The sequence below is a fragment of the Vollenhovia emeryi genome, unplaced genomic scaffold, assembly GCF_000949405.1.
Source record: "Vollenhovia emeryi isolate VEMERY1.0 unplaced genomic scaffold, V.emery_V1.0 DF939155.1, whole genome shotgun sequence".
Taxonomy (NCBI): Eukaryota; Metazoa; Arthropoda; class Insecta; order Hymenoptera; family Formicidae; genus Vollenhovia; species Vollenhovia emeryi.
In genome coordinates, this window is record NW_011967211.1 from 1,863,226 (window position 1) to 1,885,733 (window position 22,508).

At 44.3% G+C, this 22,508-nt stretch overlaps 3 protein-coding genes across 5 annotated transcripts; 1 reads left to right on the top strand and 2 right to left on the bottom strand.

Annotated features, from left to right (window-relative positions):
* Positions 1–568: 568 nt before the first annotated feature.
* LOC105565189 (cytohesin-1) lies at positions 569–12,326 on the bottom strand. Of its 2 annotated transcripts, XM_012018179.1 has the most exons (7): positions 12,168–12,326; positions 11,377–11,450; positions 4,374–4,979; positions 4,197–4,308; positions 3,675–3,902; positions 3,516–3,585; positions 569–3,389 (listed from the first exon to the last, which is right to left on the bottom strand). In XM_012018179.1, the coding sequence occupies exons 1-7, from the start codon at positions 12,244–12,246 to the stop codon at positions 3,302–3,304; spliced, it is 1,257 nt and encodes a 418-aa protein (XP_011873569.1). In that variant the 5' UTR covers positions 12,247–12,326; the 3' UTR covers positions 569–3,301. The 2 variants fall into 2 exon arrangements, with proteins under 2 accessions (XP_011873569.1, XP_011873568.1); XM_012018178.1 differs by lacking the exons at positions 11,377–11,450; positions 12,168–12,326 and adding an exon at positions 8,976–9,874.
* A 116-nt stretch (positions 12,327–12,442) lies between these two features.
* Positions 12,443–15,764, top strand: LOC105565187. Of its 2 annotated transcripts, none has more exons than XM_012018177.1 (7): positions 12,443–13,048; positions 13,115–13,227; positions 13,295–13,513; positions 13,585–14,003; positions 14,086–14,797; positions 14,943–15,177; positions 15,260–15,764. In XM_012018177.1, exons 1-7 carry the CDS (start codon positions 12,952–12,954, stop codon positions 15,463–15,465), a joined length of 2,001 nt encoding a protein of 666 aa, XP_011873567.1. In that variant the 5' UTR covers positions 12,443–12,951; the 3' UTR covers positions 15,466–15,764. The 2 variants fall into 2 exon arrangements, with proteins under 2 accessions (XP_011873567.1, XP_011873566.1); XM_012018176.1 differs by having other exon boundaries at positions 12,443–13,044.
* Positions 15,648–21,998, bottom strand: LOC105565186. Its single transcript, XM_012018175.1, has 7 exons — positions 21,787–21,998; positions 18,293–19,712; positions 17,982–18,145; positions 17,720–17,876; positions 17,400–17,654; positions 17,094–17,315; positions 15,648–17,019 (listed from the first exon to the last, which is right to left on the bottom strand). Exons 2-7 carry the CDS (start codon positions 19,517–19,519, stop codon positions 16,561–16,563), a joined length of 2,484 nt encoding a protein of 827 aa, XP_011873565.1. The 5' UTR covers positions 19,520–19,712; positions 21,787–21,998; the 3' UTR covers positions 15,648–16,560.
* Between the last annotated feature and the right edge of the window lie 510 nt (positions 21,999–22,508).

The following is a 22,508-nucleotide window of genomic DNA, read 5'->3' on the forward strand; positions in this document are numbered from 1 at the left end:
CATGTTCTCCTGATACTTTGCCATTTTCTCGATTTTCGTGATATTAATTTGGAAGTTCTCGGAAATTCAATTCTTGGAATTTTAGATAGTGCTACCTCTTTGCTGATCATGTTCTCCTGATACTTTGCCAGTTTTCTCGGTTCTCGATTTTCGCGATTTGAATTTTGAAATTCTCGGAAGTCCAATTCTTGGAATTTTAGATAGTGCCCACCTCTTTGCTGATCATGTTCTCCTGATACTTTGCCAGTTTTCTCGGTTCTCGATTTTCGCGATTTGAATTTGGAAATTCTCGGAAGTCCAATTCTTGGAATTTTAGATAGTGCCACCTCTTTTCTGATCATGTTCTCCTGATACTTTGCCAGTTTTCTCGATTCTCGCGATTTGAATTGGGAAATTCTCGGAAATTCACTTCTCGGAAATGGTGGAAAATTCTTAGAATTTTATTATACAGGGTGTCTCATTTTAAATGATCCACGCAATTATCTCCAAAAATATGAAAGATACGGAAAGTAATCTAAAATTTGAATCGAACGGATATACTTATTTATTTGCAGCAAAACACGAAACATTTGCTAGAAATAAATTTATTAATTGTATTTAAATTAATACACTGCACATTCGCTTACTAAATACAATATGTGATCAATTATGTATAATGACAATTACCAAGTAATATACAACAAAATGTACAACAAATTTCCTATGTATGCTAATAAAGTACAATTCTTTATACAATTTCTTAAATTCGATCAATTAGTTTGCTAATTCATAGTTTGAATATTTCTTATATACACATCTTTGTACTTTACAACGAAATATACAGAGGAAAATTTAATCACGAGGAAAGACAAATTAATTTCCCTTTATTTCGCATAGCGAAGTTTGTAATTTATGGTGATTCGTGTGGGTGTGTACACACACACAATGTTCGTAAGCATAGTAACACGTCATAGACTTATCGCGACACGTTTCATCGGAATTTCAATCCTATCAGGTCTGCAGGAAATGTATTTTTACACAAGAAATCATATTTAACGATAAATCTATGATATGTACGTATGTTTAGTCCTACGCAACATTCTTATTGACAAAGAGAAAAGGCAAGATAGTTTATGCAAACTATCTGCAAATTACATAAAATATTGATGCACTAGCACAAATAATTAATCATTAATTTTGCTAATCTCTGAAAAGTAAACAGAACAGAATTATAACATCGTCAAATATCGCGTGAAAAGACACAATTTATAAATGACCGAAAAAAGATGATTCTGCATTACTCCATTTTTATCACGACTGTATTATACGTGTATTGGCTCTCTGATAACGTTACGGTCCATGCTATCGGAAAGCAGAGACCGTGAAAGAAGTGTCTCTAGAATACATCGGCAGGCATGTAAACATATCTCGCGGTAAAATATTGCTTTTAGATGTGTCGAAAGTGCTCTCTGTATATGAAAAGAAAAATAAGCAAGTTTAACAAATCAATTTGTTTAATTTACACATCTTTAATATTATTATTAAAAAACGTTTCTCTTTCGTAAATCCATTATAAATTAGACATTGTTCTATTGCGATAGACAGGGTCTATGTCTCTTCGAGAATAGAACATAAAAAACTTTTCGACCTATTAACCTCAGTTTTGCGGTTGTTCTCTTTAATGTTTCATAATCTAACGTATCGTATAAGGCGTTTTCGATGTTTTCGCGTTTTGGCTTTTCTTCCATATAACAAAGAAAAGTGTTCCTTCGAATCCTTCGTATATGATCAGCTATATGACTAGCTTGACGATCTCAAAGGCACCTGCTTCTCTGTCACTAATCTTTCATCATCTGCATATGCATCAGAATATAGAAAGATAATAACATAAAGTTGCGAAGGAATTGCAAATTCCATCACAAAACATAATGTAATCCCTGATAGTTCCATGTGAAATTTATTAATATTATTTTTATTCGAGAGTGACGTAAGAGAGCTATGTCGTAAAACATAAACTTAATATCTATAAATACACACATCTATACGCAAACACACACACACACACACACACATTTATGTTTGCATAAAATCCTTTCTTTTCCTTGGTATGGGTAAAGACTGATGGAGTTGCAAGTTCCCGCCAAATCTCAAGACATTATTTATTCGAGTTTATTACGTGTATTAGTCACTTTTGATATACTGTAAAGTTTGTGTATGCATGTGTATGTGTGTCTGTCGTCCATCCCTGTGCTATGTACACAACCTTTCAAATGAAACGAAAATGATTACAAGTTGGCTACTCATGCTATATTCCTAAATTGTACAAGCATGAATAGTCGAAAATAATGTTATTTCATGCAGGAAATGTATTATTTAAATTTATTTTGTACACATTTAAAAAATAAATACACATGAGTAATTATCACATGAAGTTATCAAGTCCTCGGCTTTAAGCCTTTTTTCAATATAATTGGAAATCACGATTTATCTCTCATTTACACGATACAGGACGATATTACTTATATTTTACACAAAATATCTCAAATATTACCTTCCTGAAATCGAGTAGAGCTTCAACGAGTGTTAAAGCCTGTCTTAAAGCTGCCGGAAAATAAGAAATATTTCGTTTTCCTCCTTATAGCTTCCTATACAAGTTGCCCTCATAATATATTGCTAGATGTGGCGTTAAAAGCGTCTATTTTACGCTACTACTGGGACAATTCTTGAGATTATTGACCTTTTTGACAAGACATGAAATGTTATATAAGCCAGTATTTCTCTGCTCATGTATTGTATTTTGGTGTCAATCGAATCAATGCTATCAAGTTTCGTTTATTTACTGTAAAGACTTGCAATGTATACGAAATCGTTCTCGTTTGTAGAAAGGATATAGATAGAGGCAGTGTATCCATTAAATTAATGGAAATATATAGCTAGGCCTCTTCTCTAGAAAGGTCCTTTTCACATCAATATAATGACAATCGGGTATCGTGTTGTAGTAACGCGCTATCGTACTGTCATTAATGTAATTTTCATCTAGATGTCCATCTTACGTTGCGTCCATTTTTCCATACTCGACCTACGATGTCACATCAATACCGCATTCGTGTAGTTCACTGCAACGATATTTCCAGTCACATTATCACGGCACCATACCATGATAATCAGCATGGCCTACAACGCTTTCGGCGTTTGTTTCCTTCTCGATGGATTTTCGCCATCATGTAATTTGGTTGTGTTCGACGATACCGTGCGTGGATCGCGAAAATAAACAGTCTTCTGATCGGCCGAGTTTCTCTCGAGACTCGGCTTGTGGCAGCGCTTAACTTTTTGAGTGTACATTTGTCTTTTGTGCCTTCTTCTTTCGTGCTGCCAGCATATCGTAGAAAGGATTGTGCGATATACTTTGTCTGGAAACAAACAGTAAAACGTTGGAAGAATGATTTCGTCACAATTTTATTTTGCACTTTACTGCAAAAGAATGCAGTAGAGTACAAGTATGTAAAATTACAATTCTTTTTGTCGTTTTAGCTTACCGTACGCATTTGATCCACTCGTCCTTTTCTTCGTCGGTAGCGGCGGACATTCGATATACCGTATGTTTTCCTAATTGGAAATAGTAATCGTAAATCGTAAAATACTCTTCACCGATATTTAAGTTATTGATTTAAATGGAATTTCAAGCTATCTCGCACCTTCGACGACCTTTCCCTCGCTATCAGTCTTGCACGCCTTTATGAACTCCGAACCAGCAGCATACAATTCGAAACAGTGAGGTTTATGCCGGTCTTGAATCTCTCGGACCTGAATATTCTCTAGCGGAATGATACCGCGTGGTTCCTTATCCGTTGTATACTCGAAATAGTATAAACAATTGTCATTCAATATGAACCACCGCCTCTTCCAACTCTTGTAACGACCGCCTGTAACAATAAAATGCGGAGTATATGTAGAATTAAGAACCTATGGTTGTCACAGAGATGTTATTTACCTGCTGTCTCCGTCAGGGCAGCAGAGGAACAAAGTGATACAATATAAGAATAAACGGTCCTCCAACGATAAATATTACAAGGACGATATCGCGCTTCAGCTGTTTTCGTTTTTCGTATTATTTGCAAATTTTTTGGAAAGCGAAACTAAAGGAATACGACGATCATTCCGTGAAGAGAAAGCCTGTCGGGATGCGTCGTAGATGAATGTGCAAAAGTAGTCATTACCTTGCTTCCACAACCAGCCCTCTTTATCAGGATTGAAAAATGTGTGCATCAAGTCGTTGCCATCGTCTTCCGGTATTTTGAAAGGCTCGGTTTTGATGCTCTCGTACAGACTCTGGAAATAGACATTTGACTCGTGGAAATGTGTACTTGCGACCGACGGCGCCAAAGTGTACCTACCACGAGCAGTTCCCGCGGCAGATCCCCGCCATTGTTAATCCCTCGATTCATCGAAATGAATTGATCTACGCTGGGCTTATCCTTAACGCTCGGATTATGCAACGAAGTGTTCAACATGATGATGGCGAAGCTCAGGACGTAGCAAGTGTCCGTATTGGTGAAGATATTTGGGTTTAGCTGGCAGTACCTTTGAGCGAAACACTCCATCATGCGATCGATCTTCTGCGCTTCCCCGGGCAGTCGGAACGACCAGAGGAACTGACGTAGGGCCTGTACCAGTATGAGATCGGTGAAGTCGTGCAACTCGACGAAGGCTCGCAGCACGCGCTCGTTGAAGTCGTGTCGTTCGCCGAGATAGTCGCCGATCGCAGTTTTGTTGAGGCCCTCGCCCTTGTAGAGAAACTGAGCAACGTCCTCCGGCGTCGGTGTCAACAGGTTGTGCTCTATCAGGTACTCGATGCCCTTCTTCGGATCCATATTGAATTTTTTCCGGCCGATCGACATCTGTTTAGCCTTGTTGGACGGTTTAGTCTCGTCGGCCGTAAGTCCGCCGCCCTCCATCGCCTCCATTTCCGCCACAACCTCGCCCAATTCATCTTTCAGTTGCTAAAAACGAATTCTCCTTGAGAATTGCAATAAATTGTCTATTTAGTTAACGTTACTTTCTAATATGGAAACTATATAAACTTGCAATATTGTCAACATTTCAATATATCATTCCTGGCCAAGGAAAAATTGGATCGAGTCGCGACGTTAGTTTCCTTCCCAATTTTTACGTCGGATTATCGCGAAATATGTATAATAATGAAAATTATTGTAGACTATGTACGCGCGGCTTCCTGCTTTGCTCGAATACCGCTCGACACCGTCCGCCTATTTCCCACCGCGCGCGCTTCAGTTCAACGTACATTCCACAAATACCGGTTTGCGGAAGGAGACTCTGGTATCTTTTTCAGGATTTCGCGACGTCAGCAAACGCTAGAGTCATTAGCGAGCGTATATCGCGTAACGTCGCCTAACGATTATTATTACATTGTGTCGGCTCACATGACTGATCGCGATCAATATCCCCCTTCTCCGAGGTCTCCTACATGGAATCAGCTGGAATCTCCTTTTCCACAAAAGCGTTTGAGGAAAAGGGAAGGGCCGACCGGAAGCAGTTGCGTGTCGTTAACCGATCAGATAATAGGTCGCCGCGATAACGACAAGGACAATAACTTAGTCGCTAGTCGGTCCTGAGTACTATTGTCTGTAAGGCAGTGTAAGGCATTTCTTTTGTACTTAGCGGTGTGCATCCGGTCTCACGTCGTCAGCGGCAGGAAGGTCGCTGACGACGCGTGAAAAAACCGGTATGTATGCCCCGTGCACCCACAGAAATTATAACTCGCTCATTGCGCGAGAGAAACTTTCTTTCGGTATACCCTACGCGTATGTATATAGCGTTCTTTCGAAAATCCAAATTCCTTGGCGCGCCCGTCATTCGAAATGACATGGCATCTCGTTTAGGAAACGCTCATTCGTAATATTTACAACGACCTTGGACACTCATATGTAGACGTGTGTGATCGCGTCTAAGCGCTTAGCATTGCTAATTGTCATTGTCGAAGCGAGATACGAGCGGACAATTATACTAGTTGCTATTGGAACTTGCCGTGTTGACCGAGTCATCATTGTGCTTTGCGGCGGAAAAGAAGTGAAAATTCGCTAAGAACAATGCGATTTAAACTTTTTATCGCGGCTCTCTTTAACAGAGTGCAGACACCAATAACGCTGGTGGCATAAGGTGAACTTTTATTTCCAGCGTTACCTCATCTGACCATTTTTTTTCTCGCGCTCCAGTGTTTATAAGAAAAGAGTTTCTGCTTCTGAAATCGTACGTGTGTCCCTTTTGTCCGCCCTCTGTTGCGGAATGATCGCCTTATTCCGTTCTATTTCTGTCGTATGCGTCCTGTACAATCGATCGAAAGTTGAGCGGTACTACTCAACAAACTTCCTTCCCGCGAAATGGGACCGAGTAAAGGGCATTCATTCATACGACTCGTCAAAAGTACAAAAGTACACGGAGATGACTTTACGTGATATCCGTCATTTATAAACGGATGCTATCGTCAAGAAGCTACCGCGCGTTTGCGACACTATGAGTTTTCTTCCCGAAATTACATCGGTGCGTTGTGCTACGTATCAACTTTTAGATGTAATAATTTGTCGTTCACGGCGTCTCCTTAATTTCAACGTTTAAGCATTTAACAGATTATCGGTTAAATGAAGAGCGAAAGTTTCCGTTCCCGTTCGATTAGATGCTACTTTATCCGGCTGGTACCAAGCCAGACGTATGTGCTAGTTTTGCAACCAGTCTGCGTCATAAAAGTCGTACGCGAACAAACTGCATGCCTGCGCGGTGATTTAGCGCTACATTAGGCCGAGCGTTGTCTCGAAAACTAATTATGTTTTACGGACACATGTATCTATACAACGCTTATCAAACTCGTTCTTCGTATCGTGCTTCCGTCGCCACTAATAGAAGCTCGAAATGCTGTGCTGTAAACACATTTTTGGAAGACAATACGGCGGACTGCGCTTGTTAATTGAATGGCCATTTAAACGGGAAATAACCATACGTATAATATAAAGGAATACAACTATTTGTTCAAAATATAATATCGCAACGAAAAATCATTTTGCCAGAATCTGAAAGAGACTAACGTTCCAACGTGGTACTGGATTTTAATGATAACTACAACATGTATGTATATATTTGTACGTGCGTGTTTGATAGTTTAATACCTTTTCCGTGCAAAGGCAATATAATCGTGTTATGGACCACATCGTGTTGCGCGAGATACGAAAATATGCCCTCGGCTTTTATTTCGATATACCTACATTTTTTTTACCTACAGTGTGATAAAGACACTTTTTCTTATTACAATATTACACGTGTACATACGCATATGAAAATGTTTCGTAGCAAAGGTTTTAACACACTTTTAAACATTTACGAAATTCATCGTAAAATAATCCAATATTTTGTGAAATGGTATGGTCAAAGCTCAGAGGCCAAATGATAATCCGCTTTTAGTCAACCGACAACGTAATATTCATTTTGTTATTTTTGACTAGCCATGATTAACATGATATAAAGAAATTTATCATTCGTTCTCTCTCTCTCTCTCTTTAAGAAGAGCACGGTTTGTAGATACGAGTGCAAGTTGTAAGCGGGAATGGTCAGACCAGTTGAGAATCTCCGAGTCGAAGAAGACTGAGCGTTTGGCTATAATCCAGGAGTTACGAATTCGCGGAAGAAAGGCACGCGTGCAAGTGCTTGGAGTTTTCTCGTCACTTGGGTGTAACGGACGATGACTGGAACTTTTAAGATTTCACGATGCAGAAAGCCATTATCCACTTATACTGCGTCTTTGCCTGATTACTATAAAAGAGCACGAAACAGAGACATGCAAATGTGTGAATCACGTGTTGAAAGGAGTTTTCAACAATATATTGAAATGAGGTAGGTGCGAGCGACGTGTCGCGAATCATTTAATCGGGCGTTACATCGGAGGAAATAACTTTAACACGTTTCATCACGTTGAGCGAACGGCACCGATAAACTAGACAGACTCATTCTTACTTATCTCGTTTTATTTACGATTCGCGTAAGCATTTAGTCGATTACTGACCTGCCCTTTTTCTTAACAGCACGCTCGCGGGAATATATGGGTCGGCTCGGTCAAACTCTCCTCGTTCATCGTACGAGGATTATATTTATCTCTCTTAGCGGGTTATACACCTCGGGTGAAAGATGTGTCAAAGTAGGCTATTTAAATGTAGCGTTACGCGCTACTTATCGATCTACTTTCGCTCCACATGACCGTACGCGTGTCATCGTTACGTTGAAATGATCGGATCTATCAATGAGCCAGCTAATCTCTTTTATCATGGGGTAAAGGCAGGTAGGCTAAGAGGGGGACGCTCGACGGACGGGATTCGATTCATTGCTTTTCAGACGACGTGATATAACTGCCCAGCCCGAGTAATTGTTGACGTAACATCCTCGCAAGATAAATCGCGCCGTCGAGAGAGGCAGACGATTTTGTCGCGCACGACATGGCGCGGAGAGTCGAACGCGAACGTTCGTCTCGGTTCCTTCTATAAATACGTCTCCGATCTTGGAGTCGTACCGCGGCGCGACATTACCTCGGTGAGAGAGAATTTCTTTACGTTAGAAAGATATCTCTTTCGCTGTCGCACAATCGCACGGTCGCTGTCACTCGTCAATGGCGATCGGCAGATCGACGCCAGATCAACGTCCATCTCTCTCTCATTTCCTGAAAACCTCATGTCCAAGCCTTTGATTTTGCTGAATTTAAGGTAAATTAGTAGTCGAGCAAATTGGAATGGGTTTGCTCCGAGACGAGCATTCGACACGACGCAGTTGAGCCGCGAACGATAGATCTAGAAATAAATCTGGCGAGTGGCTCCGGCTCGACCTTGAAGGATGTCTCGCGGTACTTTAGCGTATGGCGCCTGATGGACCGAGTTCTCGGTTACTTCTCGGTCGTGACTAGGAAGTAATCTAGCAAGTACGATCGCGAATCGTCGACTGACCGTGGTGGACAAGACGCTGAGGTCCCAGGCGCTCTTGGCTTGCTTCTGACAGTTCTTTTTCCTCTTGCCGGGTCTCCGCAAACTGGAGAACCATCCGGCCGCGATAGCGACGGCGCTGACGTCTCGTCGTCCGCCCGGTCCGCCATCCGGCTGGGTGCCAGCCGCACCACCACTATTAGAGTCTCGTACCTCGTCGAGAGCGTCCACCGATCTGCCGGTGAAGATCATTCTCGGTAGCACTCCGGCTCTCCTCACTTTGCACCTTTTGTCTTCCCGGCCGTGCAACGACACCGCGTCCAACGCTCGTCTTCACCACAGTCCTCGTCGCGATCAAACGGCATGGTTCGCGCCGAACGTTCCGACGAGAGAAGACGAAATAGACGAGGTACAAAGGTCGCGGGGCACACAGAGATGATCGGAACGACCCGCACGCACTTTTCCTACGTTTCTTCCAATTACAACGCTCTCTCTTTCTTTCGGCTTTCTTTCTCCCATCCGCTCTCGAAGAAATGGTGAGAAAGTCAAGCCGCAAACCGCATGACACTACTCTGGCAGCCCCGTCGGCCACCGTCACGCGACTGACGCGACTGACGCGACTGCGGGCTGTCCGCCGCTCCAACCGCTCCAAGCTCCAACTCCGACACTTCACAACTTCTGGCGGCCGCTTCTCCCGAGCTGGCGAACACCCGTTCCGCACGCTGGCGCCTCGCTGCGGCCGCAATTAACACTCCCGTACAAATGTTTGCGATCATCGTACACACGCATGCTTCCAACAAGTGTCTCCCGTGTGTAACGCCTTGGTGGGATTATCAAAGATCCGATCGAGTCTGACATTTGGCAATTTCGCTCGAATGACTCACTGTCGAATGATTCCACACAACCACACTCGCGTATCATTACGTGCGTTTCATCAAAGAGCGACGCTAGCCCGTCACTTTCGCGTTACTACGAAACAGATGTGTCAGCTAATAGTCGGCTGCGCGTTTGCTTCCTGTTTGGGAAATTACTCGTATCGCGCATGATTTGTCATATACACGTCATCCTGTGATAACAATTATAGTATCGCTTATGATAAGAGAGAAAAAAACGTTACTTTCAGTATCCTAACGTACAATACTACTTTCAGCTTGAATAAACGCACTTGGCGCCAACGATCGCAGCCGATACGAAGAGAAAGGGATCTCGACATATTTCCAGTAACGATTGTCGTGGTGTCTGGAACGTCTAATCCGCACAATTCGCACTTTCTACGTATCCCGCGAGCGACGCCAAGTTAATTGCACGCACAGTAGTCTGTTGGTTCGTCATCGGTTTACAAATGCAAATCTAACGAATTAACGCAGGTAAATGCCATTAGATAAAAACTGCTAATCGTTTCACCTGTTGACGTCTGCTTCGCACACCGAGCGCTAGACAATCCAACAAACACAACCAGCGTGTCCTGCGCAATCTGTCTCGAAACGTGTACGAGTTTCGTGTCATTAACGAGAAAAATTACGGTACGATATCGCTCACGCTCGTGGCAAGGTGGTAAGTATTCGACGGACGCGACGACTTTGACGCTCTCTCTGTTACGATTCTGTGTTTTGATACCCCACGGGAGAGACTTTCGAGAGAAGCAACGAGCGCATTATTCCAACTTTGAACAGAATAGAACACGGAAACGACAATTTCATACGAGATGCAGCGGGACGCGTCGTGACTTTTTTCTTAAAAAAAAAAGTCCACGAGGTCGCGACGCGTGACGTCTTATTTCGTTAAACACAGATACAAACTCACAAACAGATGAGTAAGCGGCATTGCTATCAGCCTTTGCGGAAATAGTCTTATCGTAACAACATCCTCACATTTTTCTGCCCGTGCAGATACGTGTTAGATCCAGTCGTCGTCATTTACTTGCTCGTTATTAATCATCATTAATCACACAGCGCGACAAAGCACATGGATTTTTTTTACAAAATACATTTATGGGATTTCTCCCCGTTTGATCATATCGGCATTTCCAAAACTTATATATATATTTGCGTAACTGGTTTTTTTTCATGCAATTTCTTGGTAAACGGACTATTTCCTCAAATCATCAAATCGTATAAAATAATAAAACGTATGTGGAAATGAAAGAGAGAGATTTCTTCTCATTTTTTTTCGATCGATAAAATCGATAAAACAGACTTATTCGGTATCATCACTCGTCTACGATAAACTCTGACAATTAGCGAATGCGTCATTTTGATTTGCGTATAAAGTGACATCATTTCCGACCCGTAGATAAGACGTTTCGAATTCCATGTCTCTCTCTCTCTTTCTCTCACATCAGACTAAAATATATCTTTCCGCATACCTTTACAGGTATAAATACTAAGCGAGACTCGAAAGCAGGTAAAAAGTAGAAAATACTCACTTGTATCTCGCGCAGCAATTCCGTTTTCTTTCGCCTTATATCTATCAGGATCTTCTGTTGCTCCGGAGTCAATTCTACGATGATAAAATAACGATGAAATTACAAGTATCGATTGACGCGTCGAAAGACGCGTGTAGAGACTAGACGAGAAGGGGACGCATAATCGTTGAAAGGAAGGGATGATTACGGATCGGAATGTCGTGTCCCCGTTGCGAAGGAGACCTCGTTAGCAGCAATTTACGGGGAAGGTCTGAAAATAGGGCTTTGAAATGAAGGCTGCATATAGGCTGCGTAACGGTGTCGCGTAGTCGCTTGACGTGCCAGCTAGTCGGGCGAAATGGCATTTCCCTCGTAGTCGGAAGAGAACTCTAATTTGGTTAGCGCTGGGGGTTAGGAGGGGAGGGAACGATTAAAACTCGAGACGCGCGACGGCCGTAACGGTTCTACTTGCATGTTGAGCGCCTGCTCTTTGCTGAAAATGTCATTTCCTAATGGAGAGAATCTCTTTCGGACAGTACAAGATGTTGGGATCGACCGAACGATAAGGAGGGGGAAAAAAGGTCCGGTGCGCATCGATCCTCCCCGCATCGGACTAATTGGGATTTGGGGCCTGGGGGGGGCTTTGCCCGTGACTGGCCGTGGCGCGAGGAAATTGGAGGAAACTCGCTCCGTTTTGTTTACTACGCGTACGTAGTATGGCCGTGTATCACGGAGCAAGCACTACGCAGGAGCAAGAGAGCGCGTGCGCTCCCTCTCGCTCCCAAGTTGGAATTTGTCGAGGAATCTCTTACCCGTCGCTCCGAACTGGTCGATTTGATGATCGCCAGAATTCATTCCTACGCTCCCCAGACCGTCCAAAGGTTGCCACATCTCCGAAAAACAGCACCTTTCGGACTTGCACTCGCGCACCGAGTCACTTCACTCGAGCGGCTCCATTTTCACGAGACTGACCGTCTAGCACCACCTGGTCCCACCGAGGGAACTAACCTTCATCTCGATCATCTCGCTCATCTCGATATCTCGATATCTCGAGGCATCAGCGCCATCTCTCGTTCCGCTCGAGACTCGAGATTCACTCAGTCGGTACGATGCTATTATCGCGCTCGAGCGATCTCTCGCGCGACCGAATTTAAATTAATGCCAAGCTACGAGCTGCTAATTATTCTGGAAATAGAGATGACGGAAGTAGAAAGGAGATAGAAAAACAAGTGGCTAACCAAGCCCCTTCTCCACGAAAGCAAGTATTTCACCGCGTGAAATATACAACTCTATTATAATTTGCTTTCAAGATGTTATCTCGATCCCTCGCTCTTTCCGCCACGGCTAGCTGCTGTTGTGACTGTCGATGATAACTCGCAGACTTGTGACGAGACCTTTCGACGATGAGGTATCTCTCTTGGCGCGCTTCGCTTTTTCTGCCAGGGGTCGGAAGGTCAGATTCGGCGTATAATCGTCCGCGTTCTCGTATGCAGACGATTATACGCCGCGAGTGAAATTGCACTTACATCACTGCCAATCACTGGCAGTAACAAGAGTAATTACAATTGGGCGATCGATGAATGTCAAGATTAGCTCATGCTCGGATTAGCTATCGTTTCTCCGATGGTGAACCTCGGCTTCAGCTTTGTCCTCGCGACACTCTCGGTACCTCTTCTTCTTATCGCGTACGTAGGTAATTATTCCAAATATATTTCCCGTGTTATTCAATTCATTCGTACCTCCAACTAATATTTTCAAGTGGTCACGTGGACGCGAAAATGTTGGGTACGTTTCGTCAAGTGGAAACATCCGAGTTACGTTGTTGTGGAGGACAACAGCATTCGAAGCATCTTGGACCAGGGACGCAATCACGTGAGTATCGAGTGCAGTTGACCGGGCTTGATCTCTTACTTACTTACTAAGCCGATCTAACCGTCAGGGCATATGCACCCTTCTCGTGCAAGGACGCGCGATCGTCAAGGGCGTGAGAAATCACCTGGCGCATCTCACCTCCACGAGAAAATTGCTGCGATCGGCCCTCTTTGCGCGGTGGGGCGTATACGTGTGGAAAGAGCTCGATTGCTTCTCCGTCGACGGCCACCTCGTCGATTCTCCCTCTTCCTTCCGAGGTCGCCCCATCACCGAGAACAATATACAGGTCGGCGCCTCATCCGCCTCATCCGCCTCATTCGCTCTTGCCCCTTAACGTAGAGGCTTGTTTTGCCGTAGGATTACATAAGCGACGTCACGTCGAAATTCCTCCCGAGGAAATTGCCGCCTTGGCAGGTCTACCTAGTCAACTGCTTGGTGGGAGGAGAGGAACGTCAGATATGCCTCGTGCGAGCGCATCACTTGCTCCTGCGCCAGGAGCATCTTACCTTGGCGGATTTCTTGCCGTTCAAGTACTCGACCGACAACTGGACTTGTCAAGAGAGCGATTCACCCTTTACGAATCTCTACGCCCAACCGTCCGCCCTGCCGCGTCTCCGCCAGATGCTCATCGAGAGCTTCAGCAACTATTGGAACGATTTCCTTTACAATAACGATCCCACCGAGCGGCCGGAGATCCTAAAGAGGCGCACGGGGATATTTCAATGCGTCAAGATCGCGACGATAGTGCTGATTTGCACCCTGAAAGAGCTCGCCAGGTATTCCACTCGTTTGCTATTTCCAGTTTGTCAATTGGCAAAGACACGGTATGTAACTCTCGGTTTCTCTCCTCGCGATCAGACAATGCCGAAAGTCGGAAGGACTGACGCGAGGCTTCCTGGGGCTCCTGTCGATCCTCCGACGCGAGTCGAGCAAGAGAAATTTCAATTCCCGCTTGATATTCGACTCGATTGCAAAATCCTTCAACCCGATCGGCATTTTCTACACGTGCGTCGCTCTCTCCTGGTACGTTGTCATCGCGTCGCTTCTAAAGACGCCTCTCCTGCTCCTTCGAGAATTGCGAGCTTTACAATCCCAACACAGACATTGCTATCCGGACACCTTGACGTACACGCTCTCCTGTTACCTTCCACTGGCCTTCCAAGCGATTCGGGAGGCGGTATCCATTAGCTGGATAGCCGTAACTGCGCCCAAAATCATCATCGAGGAGCTCTTCTTTAAGCATCCGCAATCGAATCGGCTGCAAACCATCTCACCGTGCGGTAGGAAGGTGGTCGCTTGGTCGGATGAGGTCGACGTCGAGCTCGTACGTAAGATCGCTAACGTCACTGGCGCGACAGAGACGGAGATTCTCTTAGCAGCTACCGTGGACGCCCTCAAGGAATATTTTAGGCACTCGGCCCTCGACGTCCCGGACGATGTACTCGCGACAGTCAAGTACGTGAGTCAGCGAGCGGTCTTTGTTCGAAATCACGAGGCCAGGGGCATTCTCTGTATCGCATTGCCCACCCGGACGCCCTTGTTCCACGACGATCTCATTGAGATACTGCAGGTATACCCAGCACTGTGTATGCCCAGTAAACGCCAACACCGATATTAATGTAATGTTAATTGGCCTTTACTGGGTTTACCGCGTTTACCGCGATACATAATTGATACATCATCCTCCAACGCGTCGCCTGCCGTTATTCCCCAAGGTTATTCAACGAAACGTGCAGGATGCCAGATCCCAGCAGAGCGCAATTTACGCAATCACGGCAGCGGAAACGTCCTGCGGATTTATTTCATCCTGCGTACCGTCCATCGTTTTGAAATTACTTTTAAATCAACTGTCGAAACGATACTCTCTATGTTTAACGCACGTCGACGGAGATTTACCTGTGGAGGGCATAGACGGAGCCGTCTATTGGCGACCACCGCAAGGAAACTGCAGTACATTTATCTGCTTTTATTACCTTCCCGTCTCTCTTTATTTATCCAAACATATCGTAACGTCTATCTATTATGCTTTTAGACATGTCTATGACTCTGCACAGGCATGGAAACGGAGTACGCCTTGGTATAATGGCGGACGCCTTGATCGGCCCTCAGCATTTTATCGTTGCGAGAACGTTCCCGAGAAGTGTACGAAATCTCGCCGGCGTTTTAGGCGTCCCGAGAGCGCCCAGCCGAAGTCCAAGCCCTAATCTACTCAATCCGACTACGTCTCCTGGATACTGATACAATGAGATATTTTTAAAAAGGAACGCGACTGCGTAATTGTATGCTCGAGAGCGGGGGTTGACGTAAACCGTCAATTATTACATAATAATTCCATATTCAAAGACATTGGTTTTTCCCTTTTTCTCGCGTACCCGAGGTACCTGAGCGACACTGTGGATCGAATGGGACGCATATTTACATACCGTTCAAACAGATACATATATTTTATGTTACGTAACTGCAATGACATGATTGAACAAACAATTTAATCAAATAAATTAGACGCATCAGTGTCTTAGTTTACACTTTCTAACAAATACTAATATGTTGTTATTTAATTGACTACCTACTTGACTTTAATCTTTGGATTAATGATATTAACAATAAAGAAGTAACTACTGATCTTTCGACGAAAGAAGAGTCATTCAGGGGGCGTGACAACTCGACATGGCTAGGGTAAGGGCATCGCTTGCCATTTTGGTTATATACAGATGTTACTCTTATTTTTGTAAAACAATGTAAATGTTGACTGTGTCCAAATGTATTTAAATATTTCAGATTAGATCGAACGAGAGTATATTTTTCTACATACACGCCCCCGAATGTTTTTCTCGTTGTTACAAAATATATCCTTTATTGGACTTGTAAATTTTGTTTTATAACAAGACCGAACCTTTGTAAGCTCTCTCTCTCGCGTGTTTGCAAATATTCTCTACTTGCTCGTACATTTTATTTACTTTTATTCAATCCAGTTATTTAAATTAAATCTATCAAAATTTGTAGAGGTGCGTTATATAAACGTTGTATACGGACGGATTCGTACGAATTAATACACCAACGATTTTGAACCAACGTTGTAATTATTATCGTGTAGAATTTACTACACGACTAAGTACGTGTGAATCACACTCGCTGGAAAGCAGTAAATTAAACATTGTTCGTTACAAGTACATCGTGCGACTCTAGATATATAAACTACATAATTGCATCACTATAAAACACAGTGGGATTATTCGTTCGAGTAAAGTTCTTTTAGAATGTTGATTAATTTCTTCTATTTGACGGCAGCGCGTGCGTGGCACACAAGTTGTAAAGGTGACGTGTATATCTTTTTTATGCCGAACAATCATCGCCATTCGTTCGTTCCATCTCGATCGGCCCTTTACCGAAAATCTTACGGTTTCTCGTACATGGTATAATACCCACCAAGATTCCAGAGACAATGATCCAACCACCGGCCATAAAGAAGGAAAGATCCCAAGAATCTGTCACGTCAAATAACCACCCAGCCAACGGAGGTCCCAAAAGATTCCCAATTCCTTGACACAGTAAGCTAAGACCGTAAGCGGTAGTGAATCTTTCCAGAGGAATAAGTTCGACTAATATAACAGGGGTGAAACTGAAAGTACTGGCAAAGAAAAGACCGAAAGCTGCCGAGGTTATCAATAGAAAGACATAATGGCGAGTGAATATGGACATCAATATGGTAGCCACTCCACAGGCGACCAGGCAGCAAGCATACGTTTTACTGACATTCATCCAGGGTTGATCGCCAGCCCAACCTAGAACAACCTACAAGAGGAAGAAGAAAAAGAGACGGTAGTAATGGAATTGGCATTATTCATTAAAGTAAAGTTTGAGATTACCATTCCGATGGTATTGGTTATTCCGATGGTACCGAGAAGATAAGCGGCATGAGACTCCTCGTAACCGTTTCTAGTCAGATGCTCCGCCAGGTAAAAGTACGGTATGATGAACCAGGTGAACAGCAATATCGTCGACAGTGACATGAGTAGGAAGTGCAATTCGAAAAACATGGAGAAATCCAACATACTCTTCAATAAATCTACCAGTTCGGCATACCATTTCTGTGAAGGCAAAAATAAAAAATGAGAGAAAAAAGGTGACACATTTTTGCTTCTCTTAACCACCGCGAAGAGCCTGTGAGATACCTGTTCGTTCTCCTTGGCCAACGTGGTCATGCTGTTTCTATAGATATCGGGACAGCTGCTCGCTCTCAATCTGTATTTGTGCAGATTTAGAGCAGCTCCGCGATACATGACCGAATTTCTGTGTACCCTAATATCCTTGAAATAATGGGTATTGGTGCTAAATTGTCGTCTGAGCCACGGTATGGAGTCTGTCCTGATGACATTGGCTCGTGGCTCGGAGTAGCGTTTAGACATTCTTTTTTCGGTCGGCGCGACCTAGCAAGAAAGTGATATTTAAGCTTGTATATGCGCTTTAGTGTCAAGAACCACTCGTTAATTACCGTAGTATGTGTGACTTGCTTCGCTAACAAGGGGTTAGTCTCCTCTATCTCTTTCCTGGACATTTTTCTGTTGCAAACGAGTTTCGTCGGGGCGTGAATAGGGGGGGAGTCTTTCCTCTGTTCGGTGATTGCTTTCGATTCCGTAGCTCGTTTAAGCCTTTATATAAAATATATATTAGAATGTATAATTTGGTGAAAGCGTGTGTATGCGAGTTAAGATTAAAAGTAAAAGCCGCATTGTAACTGTGCGTAGCAAATTAACCTCATTGACATGGTGACGCCGGTTTTATTACAAATCTCCCCCGTCGAGTCTTGCAGCTGCTTATCGGATGAGCTTCTGCACAAGAGGAGGCTGGGATAATTCTCCAAAATGACAGTGTACAGTCTAGAATTGGACAGTAATAACTCCAATACTTCCAAAGGCACCTGGAATCTCATATTGAAATTTATTCATTTATAGAAAACTGGCGAAACGCGCGGAGAGCGTTAAAGCTTTGAGGTATGCGTACTTTCATCGCATTCATCGTGGTCCCTCTTTCCCTCTCTCTCTCTCTCCCTCTCCCTCTCTCTCACCTTTTCGCTCCGCTTTACAAAAGTTGGCAGATTAACTACACTCGTTGTCTGCCTCTTCGCACCGTCGACCGTTTTGCTCGTGAGATTGAGATTTTGTAAGACATATTCAGGCGTGTGATCGCTTCTAACGAGCAGCTTTCTGAGCTCCTCGATGCCTGGAAATTCGTCGAGTAAACTTCCGTCCGGGCGGCCGTGCGACTTCTTGAGCGGAGCCTGATCCTGTTTGCGTTGTTCCAGAATCCACCATTCCGGATCTCTCATAACGGTACCGGCGACGATCATGTTGAAGAAAGTGCCTGCCAGGAGCAAGCAAGCGCCTCGCCAGCCGTATTCCTCGATTAAGTACGTTGTCATGGGAGCGTATACCATGGTGCCGATGCCGGTGCCGCACGCCCCGAGACCCACGGCCAGGGTGCGCTTCTTGTCGAACCAAAAGGCGATGCTTACAACCGCGGTGACGTAGCACAAGCCGAGACCGAGACCGGCGATCACGCCGAAGGTCAGGTACATTAGCTCGATGGTGTTACTGAAGACGCTCAGGATAAAGCCGAGCCCTGATATCAGGCCGCCGGCGATGGTCATGTTCCGGCATCCGTAACGGTCGACAAGAGCGGACATGATCGGTCCGGATAGAAGAGGCACGGCCATGAAGAGCGAGCCGATCCAGGCGGTCTTGGACTTGGAGGCGCCAAATTCGTCGAGGAACTTGATATAGAGCAGGCCGAAGCTGAACGAGACACCGTCGGCTATCATGGAGATGACGAGGGAGGCCAGAACGACCACCCAGCCCCAACCACCGTCGGGCACCTTGGGCTTCTCGCGCTTCGCCTCCCCCCCGGACCAATCCAATTGCTCTCGCTCCGATGACACGCTCAAAGAATCGATCGAGTCCTTGATGCCTCGCCTCGTCGTGTCACTCTTGGTCTCGGCCGGCTGCGGATCGATCGAACCCAAAGCTTTCGAGCTGACGTCGTCAGGATCGACGCTTTCGCGAAGGGAGCTCAAACAGATGGTAGGACTTCCGTTTCGCCAGCCGACCAACGGCGCCCTGCTGTCCGGTTGCCGGTGGTTCCTCTTCGCGTACGAGTCTTCCCTTCCGATCGGTACGCTTCCGTCGTTATTGTTATCGTGCTTTATATCATCTCCACCCTTTCTTCCGCGGTCGCTCTCGCGATTCTCGCATTCCGTTTCAATTCCTCGCAGGACGGCATCCTTCCTGCTGACCATAGTTTCTCTAAATGTAGGTAATGGCCGAGTGAACCCAACGCCGCCGCCAGCCCTTCAGCCCTTGAAACTCGGTGGGAAGATAACCACCTTGTCCTCCGGTTACCATATGGATCCTTGGGACGATCTTGGACGATTCGCGGAAAGTTGACCGCGCCGAATTGCGCGGCATGCACGCACCGTCGAGTCGCTCGTCCTGTCGAACAATCGTTTTCACTCGTATTAGCTGCATATATAATAATAGGAGTAAAATGGAAAAACTCGCCAGTCGGCTTGTCCGATCGACCGAGGGACGCGCGTAATAACAGCATCGATCGTCCTGAGAGATATTCATTAAATGAGTAACGTCGCGACAACAAAACATTTAAATTACAACGCTGACCGATCCAATCTGCCGCGTTCCATCCATCGCTATACGAGTCCCGATAACGTTACGTTCCATTCTTACGATCGAACAATAAGCGTGTGGTCTCGTTTCTCACTTTACAATATTTTTCATTGTCACGTGACGAAATAAAGCGACGATCGCCCAAGTGCTTACTCGCGTTGCTGTAATTTATATATGCATTTAGCAGTTGTATGAATAGCTATTCTTCGGGAGTATTATTACAATTAGAAATCCGGGGCATATTCGTAAGAAACATTTCTAGTAGTGCCAATCGAATGTTGTACCAACACAAGATAAATATATATATGAAATATTCTGAAAATGTTCGTAGGAATGCCTCGTGCTGGTATGCAGATTGTGGTCAGCGGTTTGCCCCTCGATTCTCACTATCTTTATGGTTTAAAAATGGCAGAAATATTAGAGAAAGATTATAGAAAGATTAAGATATTTATCATGTAAAGCTGATGATTCGGAAGCTTTCGAAAGTAGACGCATTTATTATTAGAAGTCGCTCGTCAGACAGTCTAATAATACTTTGGTATTGCACAACTATCGACTTGCGAGGTAAATTGCAAAATTTTTGGCAATCGCCAGTGATATGTCCAAGTCCAAGTTGTTGTAATGAAATAAAAGTCTGCCTCGGACTCGTGAAAAACATTATCGAGTGCATTAATTCTCTTTCAAGAATGTCCTAGGCATCTGCTTATCTCGGTCATCTCAGAATGACGCATCCCGATAGTTGTACGAGTCAATATTTGATATGGGCCAGAGACACGTAGAAACAATATCGGTACATAATAAAAAATTTATCGCGCAAAAATGTTTAAAGAAAGGATCGCTCACTGTCACCGTTATGGATTTTATGATTATACTTATCGCCGTATGCGCACGTGTATATCTATGTAACGAAGAGAGGCAGATAAACGTATCCAGCAAACGAGTTGAGCACACGCGAATGTATACTTAATAGCACTGGATTATATAATATAGTTGATGGATTATAAACATAAGATGAATTATGCTTGTCCGATATCGCCTACCAAAATGTTTGTTTTATTTCTTATGTAGACGCTTGAGTAAATACAAGCGGAAAAGGTTGGAAAATAAGTAGTTGGAGTAATACAAGAGTCGCCAGAGGGGTGTCATCACCATGGAGACCGACTGGTCGATTTCTCTGCGCGAAAATGTCCGTTTCTACCAAAATCTATGTAGAGTAAATTTCCGATAAGCTCAATTTTGTATATCAACATCAAGACGTGTAGACAATAACTAGCGTTTTTCCAATTCAACACAAGTTTCGCTCGAGAGAAGGTGGATAATTATTTCGATATGTAGTGGAGATATACATCGATGCGCACTCGACCAGGATTACAATGCATCTAGACACTCGAAACAGTAAAATCTTATCGTTAATTTAAGTACATGTATTATCTTAATCGTTCTTTAATAAAAAAAATGCCATTTCAATGCTGTAAGATGTAAGATTTCGTGAAAAATGTGTCCTGCGACGTTGGAAGATTTTGGAAATTTCCACGGAATAAAAGACGTAATTATCGATAATTTATTATCTAAAGCTGCATCGATGCGAATGTTAAACTATTTCCGGGTTAACACAATACAATATATCGTTCGGAAGAGCGATAAGTGCTCGCAGACGTATTTTCGACGGTGACAAGCTAAACGGCTAAACGGCGTGACAGAGCCAAGGGCGTTTCATACGCCCGTTTCGATGTATTCCTTCGGAATAATGTAGAATATCGAGATGTTTCAAGTGGACAAAGGGTTTATAAGAATGGACGAATGGAAGGAGGATGTGTTATCTTTTTGCTTGGAGTGGCGAAAAAAGAAGTAAAGCAAAGAGAGAATTAGAATATGCGCTTACCAACAACGAGCTCGCGCAGATTGTTATAGCCGAGGACTTGGAGTGGCCCAGCGCGACACTCTTGTTGGGACAAAAGGTTTAGCGTCTCTTAATTGTCGCAAGAGACAATTTGGCTACACTTTTCCCTCCGCGACGATCGGTGCGAATGACTGCCTCGGTTGAGGACACCCGGTACACTGCGCGGCGGCGGCGGCAGCGGCGGCGGCGACGGCGACGGCGACGGCGACGGCGGCGCGCGCGGTTCAGGAGCCTCGAAATCCACGTCATGAGAAAGGTTCTCTCGCCGCCGCACCTGACCTGAACGGAGCACGCGTGTCGGCCTCATCGCGTTCCGCCTCGCCGCGCCTAAGTCACCGTCCCACCATTTCCCAGTCTTCCCAGTCAGAAACTCAGGCCCAGCTGCGCTGCCGAGTCTAACAATAAATAAGTCAACCTTCGCCTTCGCCCCACGAGTCGCCTTTGACTTGCCAATCATTTCCAATCTCAGTGTCAAAAACGCGGTGTCGGCAATAAATTGATAAACCACGCGATATATCTCTATTACGTCTATGTTTATATACGGCAGACACGAGTTTCGATGTCCAATCATTTTTCATTATTTCACAAACTTTGCCGAGTTATACATATGTCGACGCGCTCTCGCGGCATTCCAGGTACGTTTTGCCGGATAATTAGAGCCTCCTTATAATCTTATCGATAAAATCTCTCATGCGAGTGGGAAA

Coding starts and splice junctions, on each gene's coding strand:
- LOC105565189 (XM_012018178.1), bottom strand. CDS start 9,203: ATGATCTTCACCGGCAGATCGGTGGACGCTCTCGACGAGGTACGAGAC. Junction 3,903..4,196: donor GGGCTGGTTGTGGAAGCAAG/GTAATGACTACT, acceptor TTATTGTTACAG/GCGGTCGTTACAAGAGTTGG. Junction 3,390..3,515: donor GAGTGGATCAAATGCGTACG/GTAAGCTAAAAC, acceptor GTTTGTTTCCAG/ACAAAGTATATCGCACAATC.
- LOC105565187 (XM_012018176.1), top strand. CDS start 12,936: ATGTCAAGATTAGCTCATGCTCGGATTAGCTATCGTTTCTCCGATGGT. Junction 13,514..13,584: donor TCACCGAGAACAATATACAG/GTCGGCGCCTCA, acceptor GTTTTGCCGTAG/GATTACATAAGCGACGTCAC. Junction 14,798..14,942: donor ATCTCATTGAGATACTGCAG/GTATACCCAGCA, acceptor TTATTCCCCAAG/GTTATTCAACGAAACGTGCA.
- LOC105565186 (XM_012018175.1), bottom strand. CDS start 19,519: ATGGTCAGCAGGAAGGATGCCGTCCTGCGAGGAATTGAAACGGAATGC. Junction 18,146..18,292: donor TTGTAAAGCGGAGCGAAAAG/GTGAGAGAGAGG, acceptor ATGAGATTCCAG/GTGCCTTTGGAAGTATTGGA. Junction 17,316..17,399: donor TGGCCAAGGAGAACGAACAG/GTATCTCACAGG, acceptor TTGCCTTCACAG/AAATGGTATGCCGAACTGGT.